Below are 26,285 nucleotides of genomic sequence, written 5' to 3'. Positions count from 1 at the left end.
GCATGGCAAGACTCTGAGATCCTGTAAGATCATGGCCAGAATCCAATTTTAGCTGTCAACATTTCGAGGAGAGACATGGCAAGTTGATGCACAGGAGAAGAAATCTAGCTCCTGTTTAAACAGCCCTAAGAAAAACTCCAGGAATATTTATGTTGCATGTTATTTGTTCAGCTCTGACACATATTTCTGGTGGGTGAAATGCAGCAAGCGAACGGCTCAGCTTTGTCACAGCTGGAGCACAACTGTGACACTGGCAGAGCTCCCCCAGGCTGAATTGCAAGAGCTTCTGCTTGGCCAGTGCAAGAGCTGGTCCCCAGGCAGCGGGAAGAGCAGCTCTGGAAAGCAGAGTGCATGGATACAGGACAAAAATGATGAGTTTGGTTGAGCTAAGCGCATCATTACACAAAATAACTTCATCAACCTTGCACATCAGCACCAGGGAGAGAGCTGACGATACTTGCAATCATTTAGGATCGTTTGCCCACAGGAAACAGCAGGAAAAAAATGACAGGAGATAAACATTTATCTGCTCTGCTTGGAGACACAGTAAGGGGAGAGGAGTCAGTGGTGCTTAGACATGCAGGCAGCGGAGCGACAGCCCGGCTGGGAGGGGAGACAGGGAATGAGTTAAACAAAGCTCCCAGGGAGCCCCAATTCCTGCCCCAACACACTCATCTGCCTTTGTACAGCAGAGTTAAAAAAATTAACGTTTTAGCATTTATTATGCCTGGGAAATCATCAAAGGCTTGTTCCAATCTGACTTACTCAAAGAAATTCTCTTTGTCAATGTGTTCCTTATTATTTTAGAAGCAATGTTGTGTAACGAAGGAATGTTCTGGATCTTTGATCCTCACTGGTTATTGTTCAGTTCTCCCGAAATTGACTGTCTCTGAATATTCATAGTAGGGAACAATCTATCACCAGGACATAGGGGGAAATTAAAGGTTGTGTGGACTTACTCCTTCAGATTTCTTATCAGGGAAGATGCAAGTCTCTCCACCAGCTGTGAAATTACAGTAAACTTTGAAAGAGTCCCTGGAACATCCTTGGTTTGGATCAACCCAGTATTCACCTGGATGCATGAGCAGGGAGAGAAGGGAAGAAAGAATTAGCACTGGGAAGGAAGGACAATGGGCACTTTCCCAACCCTCTTACCAAGAATGTTTCATCTCTGTCACAGGCTACTATTTATATGTAGTTTATGAAAAACTGGTTTTGAAAAACTGGTTTAAGTTCCTGTTCTAGTTAATACTGTGGCACTTTACATAAGAGATGTTTTCACTCTATATCCCCATTCTTAGAATAGAAAATTTCACTTGGAAGGGATGTACAATGATTATCTAGCCCAACCCTACAAATTCCTTCTCTGTCAGCAAAATTCCTCATGGAGCACCAGGACAAGGGACTTCTCAAATTACTCCTCCTCCCGCCCTCCCTTCTCTTTGTTTTGTGGAGCTGGGAAACCCCCGGTGTTTCCTCCATATCCCCTCTGTCCCGGGACACACCGTCTGGGAAGTCGGGGTGACAGAGCTGCAGGTCCTTGCAGGTCCGTGCTGGGTTGTGCTGAGTGCCCAGTGGATGCTTCATTTGCTCGATTTCCAGTTTCAGGGAGTTCAGGGAGCCGAAGATCTCCTCCATGCCATCGGCATAGTCCATGTAGTTGTCGGCGTTCCCGTCGTCCACCAGCTGGCTGGCGTCGATGTTCCGCCTGGTCCTCTTGGAAGCCTGGATGGGCAGCGGCTGGATGACCTCTCCAGGAGGACCCTGATTTGTGGGGAAAGAGGATACAACTTCTCATTGCACTGGAAGTGGAGGAGAGGCAGGAGAGGTGGCCAGAGCAGCTCCCAGCACTGAGAAACAGCATCACGAGATACATGTTAGACATGTAAAACACCCCTGATGGTGCTGCTGAAACATTGGGCCCACCTTCCCTTTCCACCTTCCCATTAGTAATTTCTCCCTTCACATCCTGCTTTCTCCCCCAGCATCCCTAAGAGATGCCACTCCCTTCCCAGGATTGGCAATGAATCCTTGTCCAGAAATCTTCTACTTCCCAACGTTACAACATCCATTAAATCCAAACATGGTTTCACGCTTTGTGTCATGGATTCTACTTACAGGAGGCCCTGGGGGCCCAGGAAGACCTGATTCACCCTTTGGACCTGTTGGACCCTGGGTGGAAAAACAAGAGAAAAACACGAGTCACTCAGGGGAAAAGCAGTTGTTAACTTATATCACATCCCAAACATTATTTCTTTCACAGCAAAAACTTTATTCCTCAGGCACACTACAGGAGTCTTCTTGTACCCACCTCCCAAGAAAATGTTTCTTTAGGTTATCTTTGATGTTTAGGTAAAAGAAAAGATCAAACACTGGGGACTAAAGAGACAAATTTTGCTTAGGCTCCCTACAGAAAAGGAAGGATCCTCCAATGCACAAAAACTTTACCCCTCCAAATCAATCCAACATCTTTACAAGTCAAATAAGATCTTAAAATTAATAAAACATTGAATTCTGAATGGGAAAAAGACACTAGGAAGTTGCCCAAGAGGAATTTTTAGCTGCCTGCAAAGGAGATCTGCACCACGAAGTTTCAGTGTCGTATTTCTCACCGAGTTCTTCGCTCTTCAGCTTCTCACCTCCCGCTTTCAGTCTATTTTTAATACCCTCCACTCTACAGCAGCAGGTTTTCTCCCAAGGACTATGCACTGGATTCCTCCTTATGATCTGTGCTGCGCTGCTGCTCAGTGAAGTACAGTTGTGGCACAAAAACCTTTCCCAATTACCGTTCCCGGGCTCAGACAGCCTGAAAAGGCCGCGTTTGCTACAGTCATCTCTGGCTAATTGCTTTAATGCCACTGATGTGGAGGAGTCACAGCAGGTTCTACACTTAATAAGAGCTCCTCAGCCTCTTCATTTAACAGTGTCTATACTCACTGATGATCCTTTAGCACCTTTGGGACCAGGTGGACCCTGTGTAGAGAAAAATACAGAGAAGAGTCAGTACATTTCCAAGCAGAGAAGTCATCAGTCTCTCCTTAGAGAGAGAAAATAGTGCTATATAAAAGGTTTTTTTAAAATTCACTCTATTTCTATTTCCACTTTCCACAATCACTTGAGTTGGGTGCTGCTTTTATTTGCCAACACACACAAAGCATTTGTGTCAGAGCAATCTGTGTCAGTACTCCACAGCCCTGCCCTGATGGGGACTGGAAAAGCTGCTAGGGGATCACTGCGATGTGAGGTTGATCCTGGCTCTGTGCTAAGGACACCCAGCTGCTCATCCCGGGATATCCACTGGGAAAAAAATACAAATAGCAGCAAAAAGTGCAAAAAATCACCGTGTGATTGCAGATAATGCAAAAGAAAGGGGGAAGAGAAGCAGGGTGGGATGATTTCCCTGCCTTCATCCCGCCGTGCCCATCTCACACGTCACCTCCCAGCACCCCTGGAACTCATTCAAGTGTTTGTAATGGGCTCAGCTGAGCAAACCCGTTGTGACCAGAGCCCTCAGACAAGGTAAAGTCAGGCCAGGACTGTGCTGGGTATTTGAGGGCACCAAAGTGGCTCCTGAAGGACTGTGCAGCTCCCAAGGAATTCCAGGATAATCAGTTGTCACATACCGGTAATCCTGGTGGCCCTGGAGGTCCGATGGGCCCAGAAGGACCTGTGATACCCTGAAAAATAACAGCAGAACAACATTGATTTGACCACCCAGCTTCAGAGGACTCCATCCCAATCTGGGGCTTTAACTGGTTTTTAAGCATGTGCATGATCCAGACAGGAGCATGAACAAGGAATCCCATATCTCGTTTAGGCACACACAGTTTTAAAAATCAGCCCTCTAGATGAATATTTAATGATACCATCCCTCCAAGTCCATTCAACTCTTTTCATAGTACCCTTGAGAATCTGCTTCCCACTAAAATGGGTCATTTTTCAGCATATCCACATTTCACATGTAGAATAAACCACATTAATATAGAAAATATTCCTTTGAAAATTAGCAAGAGTCCCTTTGACCATCTCTGCTGGGCTGTGCCTCCTCAAGGGCAGCAAACCTGCAGCTCAAAAGCACGTCCCATGAAGGTCTAATGGAATCTTTACCTGTTCTCCTTTGGGTCCTGCTGAGCCCTGGGGGCCTGGGAGACCTCTGTCACCCTTTTCTCCCTGCTCTCCCGGTGGCCCAATAAGGCCAATTAAACCTGGATGACCCTAAGGGAAAACAGCAGATGTTAATTAGGAATTCTCACTGGAGGCAATTGAACACCAAAGCTACACAGCAAAGACATTTCTAGATACAAACCCAAATATACCCCAGGTGCTGTTCTTACCTTCTCCCCTTTAGGACCAGAGTCTCCTTTCAGACCAGGCAAACCCGGTGGGCCCTTTGGGAGACAGGGGGAAAATAAAAGAGACGATGAATTCATGTTACACACACCCATTTCAAAAACTCTTGGAATTTGATACTATGGACATACCATTGGGCCTGGAGGACCATCTGGGCCAGGGGATCCTGGGAGACCTTGTTCACCCTGTAAAACAGTGCAATTCCCTGAAAACAGTCATCCATGACAGCAGTGCTCCCAGCTGGGAATATTCTGATTATTCGCCTGTGCCTGGGAATGTTTGTCCTGGCTTTTCCCAGATGGCAAAGGCAAAAGGATTTATGGTCCTTTCATGCTCAAATCTCTAACTGGAACAGGGACTTGGGAGGAAACTCCCACCCAAAAAGAGTGGCTGAGAAGACCCAAGACTCAAAGAAAACATGGTGGAAGATGTTACTCACTGTTCTATTATTTCCACTAAATATATTTTATCTGCTGTCAGATATTTAAGCACAGACAGAATGTTACTCTGGGAGAAAAGTATCTTCCAAGCAGATGGGACATGGTGAAGCACCAGGAACAACCCTGCCCAGAAGCTTTCTCAGACTGGGAATACTCACAACTGGACCAGGAATCCCTCGAAGGCCATCGGGGCCGGGCTTCCCTGGAGCACCTTGGGGACCAATTGGGCCAGTCTTCCCAGGAGGTCCTTCCAAACCAGCTTCACCCTGGAGGGAAGAGGCAGGATGGTTTAATTTGTGCTGGGGCATCAAATGATTTTCAGTACCCTGTGGCTGCTGCCAGGATGTCACAGGGTGGAGGCAGGTCCACGCAAAGCAAGTAAAACTTTCTGTTCCTCGATTTTCCTACTGCTCCTTCCCCTTTGTGCACTGAGGAGAGGTCTCCAAACTCCTTCACTTTGGCTCTGAGCTCCGCAGGGCAGGAAGCTTTCCTGGGTTCAGTCCTGGGAGATGAGCTAGCAAGAGGGATTCCTCCACCATCAGTGTTCCTGCAGCCGCCACAACAACTGGATCTATAATTTGCAATCCCTCTCTCCATTTCCCCACCACTCCTACCAAAACAATCACGGCCCAGCAATGCCGTGTTTGCCCTGGGAAGGGACGTGGGGCTGTGCACGCCCTATTATTTACAAGACGTTAAATGGCCAAATATAGCACTTGGTCATTTCAAAACAAGAAAAAACGTTCCCATGACCTTACCAAGCCCTAATTATCTCCACAGAGTTTGTTAAAGGATGAAACATAAGCTCAGATTTGAGGCCAATGGCCCCAAATCCAGGTTAATTTGTTGTAACACACAGTAAAATCAAATCCCTGCCTTTCAAATGCCGGCATTGCAGAGGCCGATGCTTTTGGCATATCAAGGATGTAGGAGAAGTAAAATCCCCTTTAATTCTTACCTTGGCTCCTTTCTCTCCTTGCCTTCCTTCGGGACCAGCTGGACCAGGAGGGCCCTAAAGAAAGCACAAAATAGATGCAAAACACAATTAGATCACAGTGATCTGAAATGGTCCATTGGAATTAGCAAAATGATGCTGCAGCCCCAGGGAAGGAGGCAAAATGGAGACAAATATCTCTGGAAAGCTTTTTGAATTAGCTGCTTGCTAAATGAATCCCTAAGCTCTGCCAGCAATGCAGGAAGAGCAGAAGCACCTCATACTTGTATTTTCTTTTGGCTGTTAACACCTTAAAAAAAAAAAAAAAGTCCATGGGATTCAGCTGACAGCTTCCAATCAATTTCCAATGGCTGTGGATGGTGTATAATTTCTTTTTTTAATTATCATACATTTTACACAGTATTTACACAGCATTTATGGGAGACTTCGCAATAAAATGAGTTTTAAAAAGTCAGCACAGATACATATGGAAAAATCCTCCTAAAACAACCAGCTTACCCTTTTTCCTGGGGGTCCGGAGGGGCCTGGCTCTCCCGTGGGACCAGGGGAACCCTAAATGGAGAGGGGAGGAGAACAAGCCATAAATGCACCACGAGACGTGTGAAAGAGCAGCAAATGTGTAAAACTTGAGTCAGGATCTCAAGTTTGTGCTGAGCTGAGGCGTGGGCAGCCAGTACAACTCCCAACACCTCCTCGGGGTGCAGGTGGTATCTCGTTTTATCCCTTCCCACCACGAAGTACCATACGGCGCGGAAAAGCTGAAAGCAAAGGCTTGGAAGTTGTTTTTCCATGAGGTAATTTATGCTTTTGGGATGTATTGCTAAGCTGGATGGGTGGGTGGGTGGATGGATGGATGGATGGGTGGATGGATGGATGGCAGCAGCCAGGCTGCCACAAATAGGATGGACGGGCATCAGGGGACCAGCGCTGGTGGGAATTTGGTGCTCAGTGTCCTTGGACCTGCACACAGGGAGTGGGGGGAACAGATCTCATCTGTCCAGTTACTCACAGTCTGTCCAGGTTCACCATCATCACCTTTGTCACCAGGGGGACCATCTTGACCCTGAATAGGAAGACAAAAAGAAACAAGGAGGTGTATTTAGGGTATGAATGGACTTGAGCAGAGTGTTGGCAGCAGCAGGTTCAGCTGGTCTTCATGTCACCAGGCACCACCCCTTCCCATCTCCCACTGGGAACAAGGACAACAGTGATGTCCAATGTCAAATACAGGGATAACTGCACTCATATAGCTACTGCCCCAAAGGCTGGAGCACAGTCAGACAGACTTTTGGTGGGACTTCCTAACCTTTCCCAAGTAAGGGAAGAGTAAATGGCAGAGGAGCTTCTGGGGAATGAGCAGCACAGTCACACTTCACCAAACCAGGAGGAGGAACTGATCTGCCCTTCCATGAGACAAACACTTACAGCTGGACCAGGTTCTCCAGGAGGACCAGGGTCGCCAGGGAAACCCACTGGACCCTGCAAAGAGAGAAAAAGGATAGTCCCAAGTCAGGGATGTTGCATCTGGAGAACTGCAGAGCACTAGTGGACAGCATGGGGAGTCACCCTACGGAGCAGGCCCCAATTCCCTCAAACACAATCCCAGACCACATCCCATCTTTGCAGCTTCAGTATTTTCATCCTGTCACAGCCTCTGCATCCAGGCTGTGCAAAGCTCCAAAGGCAACACTGGGGGTTTCATTTGGTTTTTCATAAAGACATTGGATAGGTGACAGCAAAATGCTCACAGCTTTGGGGAATGTGCAGATTAGAAGGTTTTGCTTCTGCTTCCTACATGATGTGTAACATTTTTTCCCAGGAAGATCCTCTCAAAGCATTTAATGACTAAAACACTTCACCATTCTTCCTCATGCAGTGTCTGTCAGGTACTTCAAATGATTCCAAGACCAGCACTCAAAAACCAGATTTCACCCAATCACGAGACATCCCAAACCCCATCTGTTGAGAGATGAGTAACTCCCCTGCCTCCTCTGCTGTTTTATGCCATCTTTGCTTATCTCAGAATAAATTTCTCCAGACAGCAAGCATCAAAGGAGAGGGCAAGATAAATACTGTACCACTGTCATCTGGTATAAATCAGGAGAGCTCCACTGGCTTCACCAGAGCTACAGCAATTAGCAGCAGCAGGGATCTGGCCGTGGAGGCACAGCTCCCAAATCCACATAAATCTTCTCTGTGCTGTTTTGGAAGCTCTGCTCTTTGCAGAAGACCTTGGCAATCCATATGCTGAAGTGCCAAGTAAATCTAGTGCAGGCCCTCTCCATGGGGGTGAGTTTTATGATGGCCTGCAAAAAGGGCTAATAATTCCAGTATTGCTGGAAAATATAGCACAGCTGGGTCTTTCCCTCATTAGCACCCTAAAGAAGGGGGCTCATATCATGTATCATTAGAGGAACAATTCTATGGCTGGTAAACGCTTTCAAATTTCCACAAATATCTCTGGAAAACCTATTTTCATGCAGAAATCCCTACTGGGCAAGCTAAGGAAACATTGAAGGGGTACTTACAGGGCTGCCTTTGGGACCATCATCACCTGGTGGGCCTTTGGGGCCAGGTGGACCAGCAGCACCAGAGGGACCTGCTTCACCCTTTTCACCTCTTTCACCTTTAGGACCCTGCAAAGGAAAAAAAGGTGTTTCTGTTATCCAGGAAAACAATGTACTGATCTCTAATTATCCTTTAATCAGTTCTGAGAAAGAAGCTCTATTTGCATCTCCAAACACAAGGACATGATTTAGCAGTCCCTTCCCACAAAGATTAAATGGTGTTCATGGTGTTCAGTCGTGGGTAGCCCATATTTGGTGACTAAATGTGATACTATAAATACCCAGGAACATGGTGATGTGTCATCTGATACCCAAACCAAGGACAGGGTTTCTGTCCCATCCACATCCACACCTCTCCATCCACATCCAAGCCTTCCCAGAGGGTACTCACCGGGAGCCCAACCTCGCCAGGAAGACCAGGCTCACCAGATTCACCAGGTTCACCCTGCACAAGGGAAAAGAAGATGGAAATACTTATATTTCGGCAGGGTGATGAGATTTTCTGCTGACGTAGCAAAGCTGACCGAGGAGTGTTGTAGCAAACTCCTGTGAGCTTCAATCAGGCTTGTCCAGATGCTTTACCTTCTCTCCTACTGCACCAGGATTTCCTATTCCCCCAGGAGGACCTTGTGGACCATCTGCTCCTGGTGGCCCAGATGGGCCTCTGGGTCCTGGTGGGCCTGGTGGACCCTGAGAGAAAGGAGAGAGAAATTTAAGACACATTTTCTCAGAGCAATGACAACGTCAGTGATGAAAAAAGAAGTATGGAACCATCTTACCATTTGCCCAACGTCTCCTGTTTCTCCTTTCTCCCCAGGTGGTCCAGGCAAGCCCTGTGGAGGTGGAGGGGGTGAGTTTTAGCTGTGAACATCTCAGGTGAGCCCCAGCTCTCACTACCCCAAGCCCTCCCTCGATGCCACAAGTCACCTGCAAGCCCACAGGGCCGGGGGGACCAGGGAAACCTCGGGGTCCTTCATCGCCTTTCTGCCCAAAGAGGCCCTGCTGTCCTCTGGGTCCTGGCTCTCCATCAGCTCCCTACAAGGAAAGGGTCTGACACAGCTCAGCAAAAACACAAGGTAGACACAAACCCCATCCCCACCACCTCCTGCTGCAGCCCACGGCCATGCCCGGCTCGTGTTGGGCATCAGCAGTGCCAGGCAGAAACTGCCCATCCTTACAGTGTTTTTTAGTGAAAAAAAGGAGAACAGTACTCACAGCTGGGCCAGGCTGACCAATTGGACCCTGGGGGCCGGTAGGACCTGGTGGACCCTGTCACAAAACAGAAGTGCAACGTCAGCGTTAGGAGCAGAGTGTCAAGTTCCCTTGGAAAAGGTGATGCCCTTCAACACAGCCTCCATTAAACCTGCATTAATTCCCAAACCAGAGAGGGAGAACAGGGTCAGGTGTCTCTGAACACACCAGCATTCCTCAGCCCTCGTGCCAATGGCACAGCAGACACATCTAAACACATTTTTGCTCCAGAAAAGCAATGTCACACCACTCAGTTCCATCTAAATAGCCATGTGTGACTCGTGTTCCTCAGGCTCTGGGCAGAACAGAAAGGGTGCTTCAGTGTGCTGCAAGCAGCTAGAGTTATCATAGAATTACAGAATGGTTTGGGTTGGAAATGACCTCTAAAGGTCAACCAGTCCAACCTCTCTGTCATGAGCAGGGACATCTTCAACTGGATCAGAAAGGGAACTTCAGCCAAAGACCCAGCTTCAGTGGCAAGGGTTATTAATGTTTCACAGATGTTTACATGGTACATGGCTGACATGGAAGTGTCTCATTGTGTTCCTGGGAGCTGGAGGCTCTCACTCTTTCTAACATCATGTAGGTATTTGATGAAGGAGAGGATGAAGCAACAAAAGAAATACATTAAAATTATATTATTTTCTGTTTCCAGCAAGTCACACAATGTAACGACACCCCTCAAGAGAAGCAGCTGCAGTGTCCACTGCACTCACCTGCTCCCCTTTGTCGCCCTTGCTGCCCTTCTGGCCAGGCTCCCCGATCTCACCCTGCCAGGAACAAAGTGGCACAAAGTTAGTTCACTTGGTGACCACCTCCCCATCTCAACATTCAAGCAACAGTCCTGTGTGTCTGTATCCTCATCCCAAAGCTGCCAATTCCCACAGAAACAGCCCAGAGTGTGCTGAATAATGCCAGTGATTTGACCATTCCAGGTATAACCAAACCCTTTTCCATCCTGCAACTCTCCTTGGCTGCCATGCAATGCAAGAAGCATCATTTTGCAGACCCTTTTAGCAGCCATGAGGGAGTCATCCCAGATTGTGTTTTCTAAGAATCTTCCATTCCAGAGGGGTTTAATGAGAGAGTGGGCAAAGGTAATTGATTTGGAAAGGCCAGGCACCCACAGGCAGGTGCTGCTGCAGGTTTGGGGGAAGGCAAAATGGATTTCATGGAATGGTGTGCCTGTGGCTGGCAGAGCACACAGAGCCCCATCTGCTGCTGCTCCCCAGGTTGGATGCTGCTCATCTCACAGACTGTGAGCACCACAGAACATGCTCCAGCAGCACATCCCACCCAATGTGGTGGAAGCACCAAGGGGGCACAGTTCCTTCCCAGAGTGACCCTGAGTAGCAGGGAACTGTTCCCACCTTGTCTCCATCCTCTCCAGGGGGGCCGACAGGACCTGCTGGACCCGGCAGTCCCACGGGGCCCTGGATGCCATCCCGGCCAGCTGGTCCTTGAGGACCCTTCTCCCCCTGGAAGCAGAAGAACAAGCAGGTCACACAGAGCTCTCCTCCACCCTCCAACCAGCCCATTAAATCCCATTAATGTTTTATTCAGCTGCTAACAACCCCTGGGCATGAATAGCAAAACCTGTTCCAGCTGATATTTCATCAGGCTCTGGGCTCGCTGTCTGAAACAAGACAAAATTTCTGTCTTGAGAGATAACGAAGGAACAAACAAATCTACACAGTGAATACCCAGATCCCAGCTGCAATTTCACTGCTATAGCAATATAATCAGATTTAATCTGAACCCTCTGCCATCTCTCTCCAGATGACAAACAAGACCCCAACTAATTTTTACTCCCACAAGCCAGTTTTTGCTGATTGTGCTCCAGGCTGCCCCAGCCTTTTCCCTTCCCTGGCTGATTCCTAGCTAAGGGGGGTTCTCAGGAGGCCCTGAGCTCCCCCCTGAGCTTCTGGACAAAGGAAAACACCTGAAGTGAATAAAGCAATCTCTGCTGGCCTCCTGCTTAAACAACTACCAGCACTCCTCCAAGCTGGAGCCTTCAATCAAATTTGTTTGTTTACAGGAACTGAACAGTGAATATTTTCCAGTTTCCTCGTACATAATTTAATTGCATCTGAATCCTGGGTGCTCTCTTCTGAATAATTACATGCCACATAAATTGCCTATTCATCTACCCACTGACTGATACATCATATAGGTACTCGGCAGGACAGATGTTCCTAAAGCTGATTCACCAGGAAATTCTAGCCTCTGGATTAGCTGCCGGAGTTTCTAATAAGCCAGCAAATGTGGAATACAGTGGCTGCTAAACGCTTTTGATAACAACATCAATCACCCATGAGATGGAGCCTGACATCACCGATGCCACCGTTCGCTCATCTCGCTGGGCCTGAAGCCGAGCTTAGGTTTGAGGCAGGCAACCCAAACATCCCTTCCAACCCGTTTGGGCGGGAACTGGAGGCACGGGGACTGTCAGTGCCGAGCTCTCCAGGAACAGAAATAGCCACATGCCAGCCCACTCCCTCCTGCCCGCACGTGACATTTCACGCGCGTGCCGGGGGAGCGAAAGACGTGCGAGTTTGCGCGGGTTGGCTGGAGAACGCTCCGGAGAGGGACCATATGGCAGGACTCAGCCGTGCTGGGCTCGGGATCCTGCTGGGAGCAGCTCTGTCACGGGCACCAGCAGGGTGGATGCCTGGGAGCGCCGATGCTGCACCACCACCACGCAGCATCCCAAAATCTCCGCAGCACCTTCCCGTGCCGCCTGTTGTCCGGGGAAGGATTTATTTGGGCTCCGTGGAAACTGCTGCTGCCATCGCATCCTTGTAAGCAGGGAGGGGGCTGGCTCGCTCCTCTTCCCAAAGGCCTGGCCTTTGGCTGCTTGTCACTAGGAGGTCACACAGGCTGTCATTTCGCCTGCTCAGCCCTTGTGGCCTGAGGACATGTTGGTCCCTGGGATCACATCCGTTTTTGATAGCAAGGGCATCCCAAATGGGGCAGTTGAGCCATTAACATTTAGTGGCTTGATGTGCTCAAGATGAGAAAATGAATTTCTACCTGAAATTTTATTTATTCATTTAAATCTTCCATCCACCTCCCCCAGGGACTGGTTCCATGCTCAGCTCCCTGCTGTGCACATTTCTAGTTGACCCACACCCTTTAACCTTTATACTGGTACTTACTGGAGCTCCCTTTTCACCTGCAGGTCCCGGAGGCCCCTGGGGGCCAGGTCGCCCTGGCAAACCTATTGGGCCAGCTGATCCTGCTGGGCCACGCTCCCCAGGAGAGCCCTGTTGGGAGAAGAAGGAAAGAAGCTTTAACTGCAGTATCGAGATTCATGAAGAGACAAAGAAATCCAGCAGCAGGACGCTGCAAACACGCTGTCAGTATGTGAGCATGTTTGATGGGATAACTGCCATGTGATGACTTGGTACTACCAGCCTAAGGGGTCCTGCAGATCATTTTTTTAATTAAAATCCCTGGAAGGGCTGGTTTCTCCTCTGGATGGTGCAGGGAGCTCAGTTCCTGGGGATACATTAACAGCTTGGAACGAGAGCGTGAGCCACTTCACAGCCAACGCAGCAGGGAGGGTTGGATGATGAATATTTTCTTCCAGGAGGGCGGCACTGAACATGGATCTCAAGTGAGGACAACTTCCAGAGGGAAAGCAGGTGGCTTAGAAGCAAAACTCTGGATGTCCTGAACCACTGCAGTTCCCTCAGCTGGTCACGTATGTTCCCAGCTGACACCACAAAACGACTGCGTCGTTACATGCGTGTCTCGTAAAATAAAACAACATCCAGGGAGTTGTTTGTTGGTGCAAAGGAAATAAGGGATAAAGCCTGGAGCTGTGACTAACCCCCCTCTGGCCTGCCAAGCTTGTAAATGGTTAGGTGGTGCCTGCAAGGGCAAGGATACTCACTGCTGGGCCTGGAGGGCCTGGGGGACCTTCGTTGCCTTTCAGCCCTGGAGAACCCTGGAGGGAGGAAAACAAAGTCATTTTGGGAAGTGGGTGCTGCACCTCCCAGGCATCCTTCCTGCTGGAAGGACCGAGCAGCCTCTACTCACAATGGGGCCAGGGAGCCCTCTCTCTCCAGGGAAGCCTCGCAAGCCCGGGGGACCGTCCTTCCCTGGGAGGCCAGCGGGACCAGGGTCCCCCTGCAACGACAGGGATGAACAGCTGAGGCTCTGCAGACTCCATGGAGACCCAGCTTGTCTCTCCATGAGGAGACAGAAGCTTCATTTCTCTTCTGAATCATCCTCTCCATCTCTGGGGAGAGGCAGGCGCCCAGGCTGGCAGGGAGGGTGAATTCTAGTCCCTACCTTGGTCCCTTCTTTTCCAGTGAGGCCAGGAAGACCTTGTTCACCCGGGGGACCCGGAGGGCCTGGGTGCCCCCGCTCACCCATCGGCCCAGTCTCACCAGTTGGACCCTGAAAAACACAATCAGTGAGAGGGTGGTGGGTATTGGGAGAACAACCGGGGATGGAAGAGGTGCAGGATATCAGTTTAGTCCTTTGGGTTGCAATGGGATGGAAATGCTTATTCCCTTAAGTGTCCCCTGCAGTGCCACCAGGAATCCCTGGAGACACCTCCTTTGGCACCTAAAGGAACCTTGTGTTTTGGAAGTGGGCAACACTGCACTTGGCAGAGCAGAGGCACTGGGAACCTCTGGAGTGAAAGCATTCACAGAAATGAGATGTCATTACTACAACCGTTATGCTTAGGTTTTTCTTTTTAATTGAAAACTTCCTAAGCACTCTACAACCCTGCTGATTCTCCCTTCCATGGGGCATAAATAATGCATTAGGCTTGTACTGCACAGCAATTATCCACTGCCTCCATGCCCTCTGCGGGCACTAATGTGATGAGTGTAAGATAAAGCCCAGCACAGAGGGTTCCCCAGTGGCCCATTTTAGGGGAGGACAGGAGCCATGAGCACAAGCCTGTAACATCCCTGCCCCTCGGTGTCTGCTGGGACAGGGGCTGTAATTCATGTCCTGCTGCAGGGTGCCACTTAGTGCCAGCAGAACTCCACCACTGCCTCGCTCAGCAGCCACAGATCACACTAAGTACGCACAGCAGAGCCCGATAAAATTGCCACAGAACTTAATTTGCACTTGAGAAGACAGACAAAGTCGTCAGGGGATTGCCCCTAATCAGGGAATTTACAAATCAGGGACTTTACACACTGTCATTAAAGAGGACAAATTAATTACTTTCTAATTAAAGAGCGAGCTCCCCAGCAGTTCAGCAAAGAAGACTTGACCCAAAGCCAGTCCTACTCAGTCCAGGACTCTGCCTAGAACTGACCCACGAGCCCTGCACGCCTGTACTTAAAGGCTCTGAGTTCTGCTTGTGCAGTGACTATTTCCAGATTGCACAGGGCTTTTTATGACTGAAAGAAACCAGCCCAGCTCTGACAGAATCTGGCAGCACTTCAGATTAAAGAGGGATGACTTTCTTCACAGCGACATGTAAGAGCACTCTTGCATCACGCTTGCAGTGCCCTGAACACCAGCAGCTGTACAGCCCTTGGAGATCTTGTTTAACTCACTGTCTGCTTACAGGTCTTTTAGTTGAATTGTGTGGAGCTGGTCTTTCCAATTTACACCAGGGTAGTTGTTTTAAGTTCACAGGAACCACCTTACTTACAGCAGCCCCCAGGCACATTTGTCTAAACACCATCCAAAGGCCTCCACAAGGTGGGCTGGGAACCACTGGGATATTTCACACCTTGGCCAGGAATTTCAAAGCTATCTGACATGCCTTTGCCTTCCCTGGAGGAGGAGTCCCTGCTGTATAACCCCTGGTTCCAGCACCTCCATCTGAACCATCAGAGCTCTGAGAGCCCACGGTGCCCAGCTGGGGAAGAGGAGTTGCAGAGGGCTGGTACGAGTGTGAGTATTTGCTTCTTACCTGAGGGCCTACGACACCAGGGGGTCCTGGAGGGCCAGTCTTGCCTTGGAAACCCTGTTAGAGAAAGGTAAAAGAGAAAGAGGTGACACTTCTGCCAAGGACTGCTCCAGCAAGGGTCAGACTGCCCCCTGACTGCTCCTCCTGCGGTGAAACCACTGACCGGGAGCGGATGGACACTCAAGGGAAAAAGAAGAAATCAAAAAGAAGGTGGAAAATGCATATTTGAATTTATACAGGGGTGAAACAGAGGAAGAAGAATGGATTCTCAATGCTCAGCTCTGCTGCTTTGATGGGGCTACTGTGGTTTGGTTGAAGGATTGGCCATATATATTAAAAACTTTGCTACGCTCATAAAACCTGTTGAGGCAACGCCTGTTAAAGGGCTATTAAAAAGTCAGAGTGAGTTTCTTCACGCTGAGCAATTCTTAAAAGCTGTTTCCCCTTCTCCTGCTCCCCATTCTGGTGCTGTTTAGGCTCAGTTCTGTTTTAAGCTCAGCTCCCAGGAGCTCAGGGGCTGGGTGACCCTTTATTCCACTTTCAGCACCAGCAGCTCCCATCTCCAGCCCTGCTGCAGCCCCAAACCCTCCAGCCATGGGGGGGGGGGGAGTGAAGCTTTATTTCCTTCACCAACATCTGCTGAAAGGAATCACATCCCTGTTTGTCCCCAACGCTGATGAGCAGTGAAGGCTCCATGACAGCTCCTTATAATGTCATTTTGAAGAGTGACAATAACGAGCCATCACCACTGCAATTGTTTAGCTCTCCTAAGCCACTCTTTAAAAGCACATTAATTATCATTCTTACTGCAGCACGCTGACAAGCTTGAGAAATGGCATTTAAGGCATACAGGCTATTTTCTCATTGCCACAAAAGAGGATCAGATAAGTCCCATGTCAATGCTAATGTGTCGTGCTAAAACAACTCCTCCATGATATTCTAGCTGCCTGCAGATCACAGAAAATATCCTGTCACTGACGGGGAAATGGCAAAACATCGTTGGGAAATGAATGTACAATTTAAACTCTCATCGTAGAGAAATATTTAGACCATTTCTGCTCAGGACTTTTCTTGTTAACCTGGAGAAAAGGGGTTTCCTTTTGTGCTGTTGGAGCCTCGGGCGCAGGGGTTTTACAATTTGTCATGGTTTTTTAGATCCAATCTTTGTTTAAATTTAATATGGCCAAATATTTCAGCATGGCTGTTTGCCACCGAAAGAGAAGTAAAATAAAGGGAAGTGTTTCACACAGAGATTTCAAGCCTAGATTTTCTTGCATGAAGACACATTGCACTGACCAGGCTATTGATGGAGAAATAATACTTAATTTGCTTTTATGTTTCTCTTGCTTTCTGGCACTGTGTAGGGAAAGGGGGACAAAAAGGGTATTCTCCTACCCCAAGGGGTTGCAGGGGAAAGGGATTTTTGCAAGTTTGATGACACAGATTAATAGAGATTTTGTTTTCTGGCAGGATTTTCCTGGGAGAGGCAAACTACTGCTGCAGTGACTGAGGAAAGCTATTAGGGAGAACTTTCAGACCCAAAATAATTGAAAGCCCATTCTCCATTCCTAGTCATGCAGACTTGGAGTTTGATGCTTTATTCCAGTCTCAGAAGTTGATAATAGCAGACAAAAGCACAGTTTTTATTGTTTCTTCCAGCTCAAATGTAGCGTCCTGGACATTATGGATAACTCGAGAAAGGAAGACTAAATGTCAGCCAGGCTCTGGCAGGTGAAAACTCTTCACCTTTCAGTTAATCCTGACCTGAGGACTCTGCTCAAAACTACCCCAACCACCGCCCTAAAGTCAGTCTTGTGGAGTGTAAATAAATACCTGGTGTTGCTGAGCAGTGTTTGCATTGCCTTACTTAGCAAATGCCAGGCAAGTTAATTAAATTGTGTGATAAGTTGGGGGGAAAAAATGCATAATGTGCAAAGCCTTTTCTATGCTCATTTGCTGGGAAGGCAGTAGAGCAAAATGCAAAGCTGAGGAGAGGAAACGGGTTTGGGTTTTTTCCTCTGTAAAACAGAGACAGAACAAAGGGTCTGTCTGCCAACGTGCAGCATGCAGTGTTGGGAGAGGGTGTACCAAAAGCAGTGACTGAGCTGGATTGTAAACAGCCAAGGAAAAACAATAAACATCCCATCCGAAATGCCAAAATGCCAGCCAGGAGCTGCTCCCCAGGGAATGTTGCTGGAGGGGGCACAGGCACAACTGGGGGAGGCTCTTGTGAGTAGCTTTGGCTGAAAGGCAGCGTGGGCAGAGATCGTGGAATCACAGATTGCTTTGGGTTGGAAGGGACTATAAAAGTCATCTCATTCCATGGGCAGGGACACCTTCCACTAGCCCAGGTTGCTCCAAGCCCCATCCAACCTGGCCTTGGACACCTCCAGGGATGGGGCAGCCACAAATTTTTTGCTTATCTCTTCTTACTCAGGTGCTGCAGGAACTGGTGTAGACACAAAAACTAGAGGAAAATCATTCCATGTCTCCCCTTGGACAGGAATTGCCTTCCTCTCCAGACAAGCATGGCCAAAACTGGGCTGCAACTCTTCTCCGCTGTGTCATTGGCCACGTGGTGCATCAAGAAGTGAAAAGTGTTTGTTTCTCCCTATTCCAGGTGCCAGAGAAAATAAAACTGTGCCTGGTCTCAGGCACACATGGGTGTGGGAAGCTGAGGGGGTGGAGAATGGAGCCTGTCTCACATGACAAACCCCTGCTATCACAGCCTAGAGTTAAGTCTCTCAAATAGAGACATGAAACCTGCACATCTTCAAAGGCCAGTGGGAAAGAAAGCCCAGGGATTACCCATAACACTCCAAAGGGCAGAGGCACAGCCTTCCTGTGGGAAGGCAAAGGGACAAGAGCTACAATAAGTCCTTGGGGTACAGAGTCCCACCCACAAGGCCTGCTCAGAATTCATCCCTCAGCTTCCTCTCCACCTCGTGGAAGTAGGAACCACACCAAGCACTGGCTTGTGCTGGTGCTGACCAAGACTCAACCCAATCAAAACATCCTCTCAGCTCTCAAGGAGCTGCCTCTTGCGACACCCATCACAGAAGAAACCCAAGTGCCCCCAGATGCCAGTCACTGGCACCACAACATCCCTGCTCACGTCCTCAAACCACACACATTGACCTCCACGATCTACTGAAGGACACAGAGAGAGGAGCTGGTCACAGCCTCCAGATAAACCATCATTAGACCAGCCTGTCCTGCTCAGAACAGGGTTGCTTCCCATAGACCATCCCCTGCAGCTGGAGAGACACAAATCTCCAGGGAATCCAAAGGTGTGGTCACATCTCCCCAGCTGCACAGGAGGGTTTAGAGAAACCACCTGGCAAGACAAGACTCAGGACTAATGATCTGCCCAAGGTTTTTTGGCTACTTACGGTTTCTCCTCTCTGTCCAGGGTGACCAGGCAATCCATCCTTCCCAGGAGGACCCTACAGCAGAAAACCAGGGTGAGAAGGAACATCACTGAGTGCTCAGTAATAAAACTGTGATAAGAGCTGAATCAACCCTGCTTGTCTCAGTTGCCACCCATTTTACAGTGAAATTGGGGTGCTCAGAACCCTAAAAGCTACATCCCTTTCCCACACACCTCCCAAAGGAAAGATTTATCTTACAGGCTCAGAGCAGTAGTGAGCTGCTCACCACAGGGGAGGAAATCACTCCACAAAGGTTTCTGAGGTCCCTCACCAGTGTATAATAATTGCAGAGACAGCAGTGTTAGTGTTGTGCTGTCCTCCTCATACACAGAGGGAAAATAAGGAACAGAGCACCCAGGAAAGATCCCAGAGATTCTGAGTCATTAGGAAATGAACATTTATAATAATCTGCAATTTACTTGGCTATTTAAAATCTTAAACCACTGGGTCATTATCGTGATGTCTCAGTGAAGCCTTTTATTGGGGACGTCACCACTTGTCAGGGAGGCAGCTCAGGCTGAGCTGGCACAGGCAGTCACAGCTGGGTGGGAAAGGCTTTGGATTTCTTTGGATGCTCTAGAAAGTGAGTTACTTACAGGGGGGCCTTTTGGTCCAGGAAATCCAGTCGGTCCTTGAGGCCCTGGTGGTCCCTGGGATGAAAGAGAAGCCAGAAAACACAGTTAAGGAACCTGTAACACTTCACTGTGAAACACCAGCTGCATCCCAGCTCCTGTGAGCTGCCCACTCATCTTTGCTTAACAGGTCACCTTGGAGGATGTTCACTGCCAAAACCCCTCAGCACCATCTCAGCCCTGCAAACCCTCCTCTGAGTCCCGTTTTACCCCACCAGGTTGTCTTACCCTTTCTCCAGGAGGACCAGGGGGGCCATCACCACCAGAGTTGCCCTTTTATGAATAAAGAAAGCAAGAGACCATTAAAAATACATCTATCACCATTGAAGCTGCTGTGTGCAAAGACTTCAAATGGCACCAAGCCCACAGTGGCACCACACCACCCACTCCCCTGTCCCTCACTAATAATAATTCTGCATCAGGAGCATCACCCAGTGACAAATAAGCAGCTGCTCATTCCTCCCCACGTTGCTTAATAAAAATACAGGAAAGATAACGTCAGTGAGCAAGGGATGTTTCCACTTCACAATGGCCTCCCTCTGAGAGATAAATGCCACCACAAAGATGAGGTATTTATCAAAAATTCATGCCAATACAAAGGCGAGACATTTATTTTTAAATCTGGCAGTGTGGTGGTGATGATGCCTCGCTACAAAAGTGTGGCTTCTGTCACACCCAGAGACTGATGGTCAGGGAATCAGTGTGTGCAGCAGGTTCTGGAGCTGAGTGTGCCTCCCCAGGTTGGCTGGGAATAAAATGCCTAATTTTGCCTGGTGACCCATCCTGGGCCAACAGTGGGCAGGCAAAGTGGCTCGGCAAGGTGCAAGGATCTGGAGACCAGCAGCAACACGTCCCTTCACCTGTGGCACAGCCTTAGGTGGTTCAGACACTACTTAAACACCAAAAAAGAGGGTTTAGGGGAGGTGTCAGGGCGTTGGAGGGTTGTGCTGATGTGGGGGAGCTCCCTCCCCTTCTTGTTGAGATGGCTCTAATTCCTGCACTTGATGTAGAATTGTGGGCCAACATGTTTTTAGAACCTGTGCATGTATTTTACAGTCAGGTTATGATCTGGGAATAAAGCTTAGAAGGGCTCAGCTTTCCAAATCCAGTGGAGAAAGGAGAGAAGGGAAATGGAGGGCAACGAACCAGACAGTCTCAATACCAACACTTGCTAGGATGTGACCCCGAAGGCTTCCCAAAACCTTACCTTTGGGCCAGGTTTTCCAGTGCTTCCCCTAGGCCCTCTTTCCCCACGTGGACCCTTAAAAAAGACACAAAAGGTGACATTTTAGCCCTTTCTTCTACCCACAGCTACATTGTGATCGGGCAACAAGTCACCCCACCAGCAGCAAGGGCTGACAGGAGCCATTGTCACTCCCACTGGAGTCTGATGACTTCAAACCAAAGCACTGTGTCCCCTCTGCTTAGCTGTGAGTGCTGAAGGCCAGATCCTACCCCCCAGTGAAGACACACATCAGATCCCAGTTTCCCTTGGCCATGACAAGCTTTCCAAATGCACAAGATTGGCTCGTTACCGTTGGACCGCGCTGCCCCCTCGGACCTGGTTTGCCAGGTGTCCCCTGGAATGAAAAGAAAGGAAGAGGAGTTAGCAACCAGCACCAGAGCAGATGGTCCTGTCACAGAGCCCATTAGGAAGTGCCTCAAAACCTCTCTGGTTCTCATTTGTGATGAAAAAGTCAACAGCAGGTTTACTTTCATGTTCTGTTTCTCGTATTTGTTTTAATTTATAATGCTTGGGCAGGTCTGGACAATAATCCCTATGCCCAGACAACATCTGTTATCTGAGGGAATGGCTCTCCTAAGGAACAGTATTCTGAGTCCTTTAAAACTCCACCAAAGCTTTCAAAGACAAGGCCACCCACTCAGACCATACAGTATCCCAAAAACTCACGGCACAACCAGCAAAAACCCATTCAACTCTACCACCCTAACACCCATAATCCCTTTTTTTCCCCACTGATCCCTGCTAATCCCTTCCCCCAGCTCCTGACAGGGGGAAGGGCTGGTCCTCATCCTGCTGCTCACACGTGTTGCTGCTCAACATTTAAGGACTGACAGCAGCAGAGCAGGATTCCTGCTCGGAGCGCTTATTTTATGCCACACAAGCCAATTAAGCTGCCCTACATATTTACAAATCTTTCTTGGTCGCTGCAAACTCTGTGCTAAACAAGTGATTGTTGTGCAGAGCAGGAGCAGGAGGCTCATGTGATCTGACAGATGCACTCAGCTCCCCAGGATGGGTGACTGTGATTAATCCTGACAGAGAAAAGACAGAGGGTCCTAAATCTGGCACTACATTAAGCTCCATTACCCTGTGCCTCAAAGCAAACTAATGGCCTGAAAACACTCTTTTGGTCAGTGTCAAGCCTCCAAAAAAACAGAGTTCTGAGAGGTTTAACTTTCCCTCTTTGGATCTGCAGCTCATTAATGGTACCAATCACCTGTTAAAGGAAGGATGAGGAAGACTTGATTCCTGTGCAAGGAACACTGAATGCTTAAAATATCACTTGCCATTTTCTGCCCCAAATCCATCATCTCACTATCCTGCCTTCCCGTATCTGGCACTCATTAACCAGCTGAACATAAAACAGGAGCTGGGAAACTTTACAATCAACTTTCTTCAAGCTACTAAAATTAGTCCTGCTGAATCCTCCTTGTTCTGCAGCTCCGTTTAATAAACCCTGCCGGCATACTTTTTTAAAATTAATTACAAAAATCACTTTAAAGTACTCCAGCTGGTTTTCTTTTAGCTCTGGGAGGCTAAATTTGGAGCAGGTGGAGAGGAGTGTGTGCTGCCTCCCCTCAGGTAGCCCCCACACTCCTCTCCTTCTTCCTCAATTCTATTTTTAAGCAAAATTCCCCCTTCTCATTGCTGTCGTTAATCATGCATGCAGCCCCATGTACTGCTGCAAAGAATTTATATAGCACTGTAAATGCACACAGACCTATATTTTTCAAGCAGAGATTCTGACAGAAAGGCATCTAAATTCCGATTATTTTCTAGGCACACAAATAAATGGTTGGATTTGGGTCCCTCCACACCCCCCAGGCTCTGTCAGGGCGGGCGAGCAGGGAGATCTATTACCCCCTGCTAATGGCAGAGGCCCATCAGCTCTAAAAACAAGATCACTTATTCACGTCCAGCTATTGATTTTATGATCAGGTTTTTGATTTATCCAAGCAAGCTCCCCAGGGCTCACCTGGGGCTGAGGACAGGCAGGGTGATGAGCAGCTGCTCGCCAACACTATTGGGGTTTTTAATGGGTCATAATTCTCCAAGAACACCAAACATAGAATCACAGGATGGTTTGGGTTGGAAGGGACCTTAAAGATCATCTCATTCTGCCCCTGTGCCATGGGCAGGGTCACCTTCCACTAGCCCAGGGTGCTCCAAGCCCCGTCCAACCTGGCCTTGGACACCTCCAGGGCAGCCACAGCTTCTCTGGGCAACCTGTGCCAGGGCCTCCCCACCCTGCCAGCCAGGAATTCCTTCCCAATATCCCATCTAACCCTGCCCTCTGGCAGTGTGAAGCCATTCCTAGTGTGAAGCTAGTCCTGTCATTCCAGGCCCTTGGAAATAGTCTCTCTCCAACTTTCCTGCAGTCTACCTTGAGGTACTGGCAGGCCCCAGTTAGGTCACCCCCAAACTTCTCTTTTCCTGTGTGAACAATCCCAATTCCCTCAGCCTTTCCTTATAGGAGAGGTGCTCCCTCCCTCTAATCATCTCCATCCCTTTTTTCCCTTCCCATTTTTAATTTTTCCAGCCCTTTTTGTGGAGCTGAACAGCCAGAAGTTGACGTTTCAGGTTTGGGGAGGGGTTCAGCACTGCAACACCAGAATTCAGCTGCCTATGCTGGTGTGGAAAATCCTTCTGCCTTGGATTTTCACCTTTTTTTTTTTTAATTATTTAAGGGCTTGGGAAGACTGTTTGTGTTGCTGAAATAACAAGCTGCAGAGCTTATTTCCATTTTGTAAGAGAAACGAGTGATTCACGTTATTTTGGACACATAAACCACGTTGAGCAGTGTAATTGTAATACCGTGTTAAAGAAAAGACAAATAAATGATTTGGGGTTGTTTCAGCTGCAAATTGGGTTATTCCACAAGGCACTGGAGAAGCAAATCTTAGAAATTCTCTTTCTTGACTCTGTGTGAACATACTTATAAAAGCAGCAGATTTAGTGGTCTTAAGAGAAACAGAGGGGGATTTATCAAGTCTAACTCAACGGGGCTTAAATTAAGATGATGGTCTCCATTTGGACTGGAGCACTGTGATCCCAGCTCAGCCTATAATTTTGTATATAATTTCTTTTCTCCTATTTCAAATGGGATACTTGGGAGGAAAAAGAAAAACAACAATACAGATACCAAAACCGTTACTGAAAATCAGTATTTTTGCTATTAAAAAAAATTTCAAACTGGGCTCCTTTTGCTAAAGGAAAGGTTTGTCCCTGAAAATCTTCTCTCTCACACACGCATACAATCAAATGAATTGTAGGCTCCTGGATTGGGTGTAAAATGGCAGAAATGGTCCAATCACACATTGAAAATAAGATATATTTAAAAAAAATTAAAAAAATTAAAATCACCATGGAGTAAACCAACATTTGAAATGTAAGAAAACTCTTTTTAATTCTTGAAGAAATGGTGGCCTGCCAAGGGGTGTAACTAAGGGTCCTCACTACCTCCATTGCAGGCACCAAGCTCATTTCGAATAAAAATGAGAAAACTGCTGATTTTTTGCCTTTTTTTCCTCTTATTATTGCTTGTTCCAAACTCATAAACCACCAACTCCTGGTACCTGAAAGGTTTCCTACAGCACCAGGATAAAATCAGCCGAGGGATGTGGAGGGATGTGGATGCTCAGGGATGCAAAGCAGCACATCTCCCATCTCCTCCCTGCTGTTTTACACCACCCAAACCCCCAGCCCAAGGATTTTATTGCTGTATGTTTGATAAGATGGGTGGTAATTACAGGGCTACAGTGAATTCAAGGCTGTGGTGGCAGCTGCTTTATTCATGGGCTCCCTCCTCCTGCCAGGCCGGAGCGGAGGGAGGGATGAGGATGTGCATTTGTAGCTCAGAATGAAATGAAATTACTCAGTGGAATAAAAAAAAAAAATAAATAAAAAAAGGGAGGGGGGGTGGATATAAACCAAATTTCGGTGGCATGATATTAATGCAGTGCAAAGTGATTTATATTTTCTGGGCTCCTCTCAAACCCGTCTGTTAGAAGTCATTTGTATTTAAATGAGAGCAAAAAGGAAACTAATTCCACTTGCTATCCTCACTCCCCCTTCTTGTCACTGTGACCAGAGCTGGTGCAGAAAATGACTTTGTTTGTACTCTGAATCCCTTAATTCAAGCGTGTTTTTCACAAGATAAAAAATAAATCTGTATATTTAGACAATCCCTATTCAGAGCAAAGTCTGTGGAGGTGGGTGAGAGGTAGAGACGAGTCTGGGGGATGGAGCCCCCACACTTTAAAGGTGTCTATGAATTTTGAAGAGCTTATTAAAAGGAGGAATTTGTATGGATTTTCAGCTATGCATTTTGAATTTCCAGTTAGGGTAACGATGGTTCTTTGCTGGTTCTGAGCAGATTCACCCATCTCTAATAATTACTGTTAATTAAAAAGCTCTTCATGCCCTGAGTGAAGTCTGACAGCGCGGGAAGGATTCAGGTTCAAAGAAGTCTCTTAAAATATCTTGAGGGGGAAATTTCCAGGGTTTAATTGGGAAGCTGCAGAGCTGACTGTGCCATCCCCAGCATCCTCCTCTCCCAGCAGGCAGCACTGGGAGCCTCTCACTGGTCCTGTGCTGGGAATCTCGTCCTGGGATGAGACTCTTTGGGCAAAAGCCAAAGAGTTGATCCCTGTGTCCTGCCCCAGGAGCTTTGGAGGGAATTAAATCAGCAAAGCAGCCAGACAAAGCAGCTCTTACCCGTGTGCCCTTCTCTCCGTTGGCTCCTGGAAATCCTGGGAAGCCGATTGAGCCCTTTGGGGGAAGAGCAAAGAGAGAGTAAGAGGTTCTGGATGCCCAAAGGGGCAGCTCAGCCCACCCACCCCAGCCCGGGATGACCCACCGACATCCACAGCTCCCAGCCCTCGTTTCTTAAACCTTACAAACAACACAAGCACAGACAGACCTGAAATGACCTCAGAAACGAAATTTCATCCAGAAATAACAACAACAACAGGAAGGTCCGTGCCTCATTAGCAGTCACTGCAAAGACCAAGCCCACGGTTGTGGCGGGTGCCCGGGGAACAGGCAGGAATTTGGATTTTAGCTCCCAAGTCACTACGTTACACATGAAAATTTAACTCCTGGCTTGTTCCTTTCTGATGTGAGTGCCTGGAGAATAGCTGCTGCCGCTTTTAAAATATGAATTAGTCGAAGAAATGCAAAAAAAACTCCCAACCTCTACCCCGACGTATAAGATGCAAATTAAAAAATAAACCGTCAACGCCACAACCACAAAACTGAAGAAACAATCTCTTGCAGATAATTATGTCTCCAGAATTAAACAAGCCTGTTTTGGTTGTTTTGGGTTTTTTTTGTTTTTTTTTTTTTTTAAGCAATGAGCATGAAAAATTAAATATGATTCTTAAAAAAAAGTTAACAAAAATGTAAGTTCCCAAAGCCTCCAGGGCATGTAAAAATTAGGCTGTAGGCTTCATCTATGTAGTGGAATTCACAGTTTCAATTTAAAAAATGACTTGAAAATGGCCCAGATGAAGGTGGGAGTGT

General features: G+C 47.9%; 1 protein-coding gene across 2 annotated transcripts in view; it reads right to left on the bottom strand.

The window, feature by feature from the left end:
* COL5A1 (collagen type V alpha 1 chain) overlaps positions 1–26,285 on the bottom strand; it is a 147,266-nt gene that overhangs the window by 10,753 nt on the left and 110,228 nt on the right. For both annotated transcript variants that reach the window (XM_027731691.2, XM_027731692.2), the window contains exons 32-63: positions 25,479–25,532; positions 21,052–21,096; positions 20,724–20,777; positions 19,745–19,789; positions 19,481–19,534; positions 18,846–18,899; positions 15,457–15,510; positions 13,863–13,970; positions 13,608–13,697; positions 13,462–13,515; positions 12,722–12,829; positions 10,934–11,041; positions 10,280–10,333; positions 9,528–9,581; positions 9,240–9,347; positions 9,092–9,145; positions 8,895–9,002; positions 8,704–8,757; positions 8,274–8,381; positions 7,171–7,224; positions 6,755–6,808; positions 6,244–6,297; positions 5,749–5,802; positions 4,949–5,056; positions 4,482–4,535; positions 4,335–4,388; positions 4,108–4,215; positions 3,624–3,677; positions 2,938–2,973; positions 2,119–2,172; positions 1,506–1,764; positions 960–1,072 (exon numbers count right to left, since the gene is read on the bottom strand). In XM_027731691.2, coding sequence (XP_027587492.1) covers positions 960–1,072; positions 1,506–1,764; positions 2,119–2,172; positions 2,938–2,973; positions 3,624–3,677; positions 4,108–4,215; positions 4,335–4,388; positions 4,482–4,535; positions 4,949–5,056; positions 5,749–5,802; positions 6,244–6,297; positions 6,755–6,808; positions 7,171–7,224; positions 8,274–8,381; positions 8,704–8,757; positions 8,895–9,002; positions 9,092–9,145; positions 9,240–9,347; positions 9,528–9,581; positions 10,280–10,333; positions 10,934–11,041; positions 12,722–12,829; positions 13,462–13,515; positions 13,608–13,697; positions 13,863–13,970; positions 15,457–15,510; positions 18,846–18,899; positions 19,481–19,534; positions 19,745–19,789; positions 20,724–20,777; positions 21,052–21,096; positions 25,479–25,532 — 2,424 coding nt within the window. The remainder of the gene's footprint in view (positions 1–959; positions 1,073–1,505; positions 1,765–2,118; positions 2,173–2,937; positions 2,974–3,623; positions 3,678–4,107; positions 4,216–4,334; positions 4,389–4,481; positions 4,536–4,948; positions 5,057–5,748; positions 5,803–6,243; positions 6,298–6,754; positions 6,809–7,170; positions 7,225–8,273; positions 8,382–8,703; positions 8,758–8,894; positions 9,003–9,091; positions 9,146–9,239; positions 9,348–9,527; positions 9,582–10,279; positions 10,334–10,933; positions 11,042–12,721; positions 12,830–13,461; positions 13,516–13,607; positions 13,698–13,862; positions 13,971–15,456; positions 15,511–18,845; positions 18,900–19,480; positions 19,535–19,744; positions 19,790–20,723; positions 20,778–21,051; positions 21,097–25,478; positions 25,533–26,285) is intronic.

The sequence above is a fragment of the Pipra filicauda genome, unplaced genomic scaffold (assembly GCF_003945595.2).
Source record: "Pipra filicauda isolate LSUMZ 115617 unplaced genomic scaffold, ASM394559v2 scaffold170_size1570365_pilon, whole genome shotgun sequence".
NCBI classification, from domain to species: Eukaryota; Metazoa; Chordata; class Aves; order Passeriformes; family Pipridae; genus Pipra; species Pipra filicauda.
This window is presented reverse-complemented; position numbering and strand designations above follow the sequence as displayed.